A 1518-nucleotide genomic window follows, 5' to 3' on the forward strand; every position below is an offset into this window, starting at 1 on the left:
CTGCTGCAGTAGACAGAGACAGCTGCCTGTACACCCCAAGGGGCCCCGGCTTTGCAGAAGCTGCTGCTGCAGCACAACTGCTGCAGTTGCTGCTGCTTCTGCTGCTGCTGCTGCTGCTGCCCTTTTCTCATGCGATTGGTATTGTTGCTGCTGCTGTTCCTGCTGCTGCTGCTGCTGCTGTTGCTGCTGCTGCTGTTGCTGCTGCAGTGCAGCAGCAACAGAATCAACAGCAGTACGAAGATGCTGCCACAGCCCAAAACCCAGCAGCTCTGTCTGCTGCTGTTGCTGCTGCTGCTGCTGTTGCAGTTGCTGCTGCTGTTGCTGCTGCTGCTGCTGTTGCTGCTGCTGCTGCTGTTGCTGCTGCTGCTGCGTCTGCTGCAGCTGCTGATGCAGCGTGCTGGTGGACGCCCTTCCTAGCAGCAGCTCAGTAGGAGACAAGAACGGTGAGCAGCGGCTGCTGCTGCTGCTGCTGCTGCTGCTGCTGCTTGCTGCTGCAGCAACAATGCAGTGCTGCAGTTCTGCTGCAGGCACAGACCTCCAGAGCCGGTGCTGCTGCTGCTGCTGCAGTTGCTGCTTCTGCTGCAGTTGTTGCATCTGCTGCTGCAGCTGCTGCAGCTGCTGCAGCTGCTGCGTGCTGCTGCTGCAGCCGTATGTAGTCAGTTTTTTAAACTGCTGCAGCAGCTGCTGCTGCTCCTGCTGCAGCAGCTGCTGCTGCTCCTGGATGCTGCAGCAAGACAGCAGCAGAACTGCATGCATCAGCGACAGCAAGCAGCCCCGTACATACACCAGAGAGCTCGCTATCGTCTCCCGTGCTGCTGCCACTGCTGCTGTGCTGCTGTTGCTGCTGCTGCTGTTGCTGCTGCTGCTGCTGCTGTTGCTGCTGCTGCTGCTGCAGGCAGCAGCAGTTTCCCACAGAAGGAACTCCGCTATGGAGCGCCTACAGCCCAAATGCTGCTGCTGCTGCTGCTGCAGCTGTTGCTGCTGCTGCTGCTGCTGCTGCTGCAGCTGTTGCTGCTGCTGCTGCTGCTGCTGCTGTTCGCTGTCGTCAACGCAGGTGCAGGCGGATGCAGCAGCAGCAGCAACTGCTGCTGCTGCTTTTAGCTGCTGCTGCTGCTGAAGCCGCTGCTGCTGCAGGCAGCAGCAGAGCAGCCGCCATAGACATTCTGCTGCAGCAGCATCACGTACCAGCAGCAGCAGCAAGCTGCTGCTTGCTGCACTCAACAGCAGCAGCAAACTAGCTGCTGCACAAGCCTCTGCTGCTGTTGCTGCTGCATCTGCTGCTGCATCTGCTGCTGCTGCTGCATCTGTTGCTGCTGCTGATAGGCGGTATATAGGAGGCAGCAGCAGCTGCAGCAGCGGCTGCAGCAGCTCCGAGCCGCAGAGGGCGACGAGGCTCCTCAGCAGCAGCCCACATAGCAGCAAACAGCTGCTGCTGCTGCTGCTGCTGCTGCTGCTGCTGTTGCTGCTGTTGCTGCTGTTGCTGCAGCTGAAGAGACACCCCAGGTGCAGCGGTCGCTG

General features: G+C 60.2%; 1 protein-coding gene across 1 annotated transcript in view; it reads right to left on the minus strand.

The window, feature by feature from the left end:
* EMH_0072850 (uncharacterized protein) overlaps positions 1–1518 on the minus strand; it is a gene marked incomplete at both ends in the record, with an annotated part of 3568 nt that overhangs the window by 308 nt on the left and 1742 nt on the right. Inside the window, 2 exon segments of the mRNA XM_013499262.1 lie at positions 33–1211; positions 1390–1516. Of these exon segments, the coding sequence (XP_013354716.1) occupies positions 33–1211; positions 1390–1516 (1306 nt within the window).

This window comes from Eimeria mitis, genomic scaffold (assembly GCF_000499745.2).
Source record: "Eimeria mitis Houghton genomic scaffold, Emh_scaff4151, whole genome shotgun sequence".
Lineage (NCBI taxonomy): Eukaryota > Apicomplexa > Conoidasida > Eucoccidiorida > Eimeriidae > Eimeria > Eimeria mitis.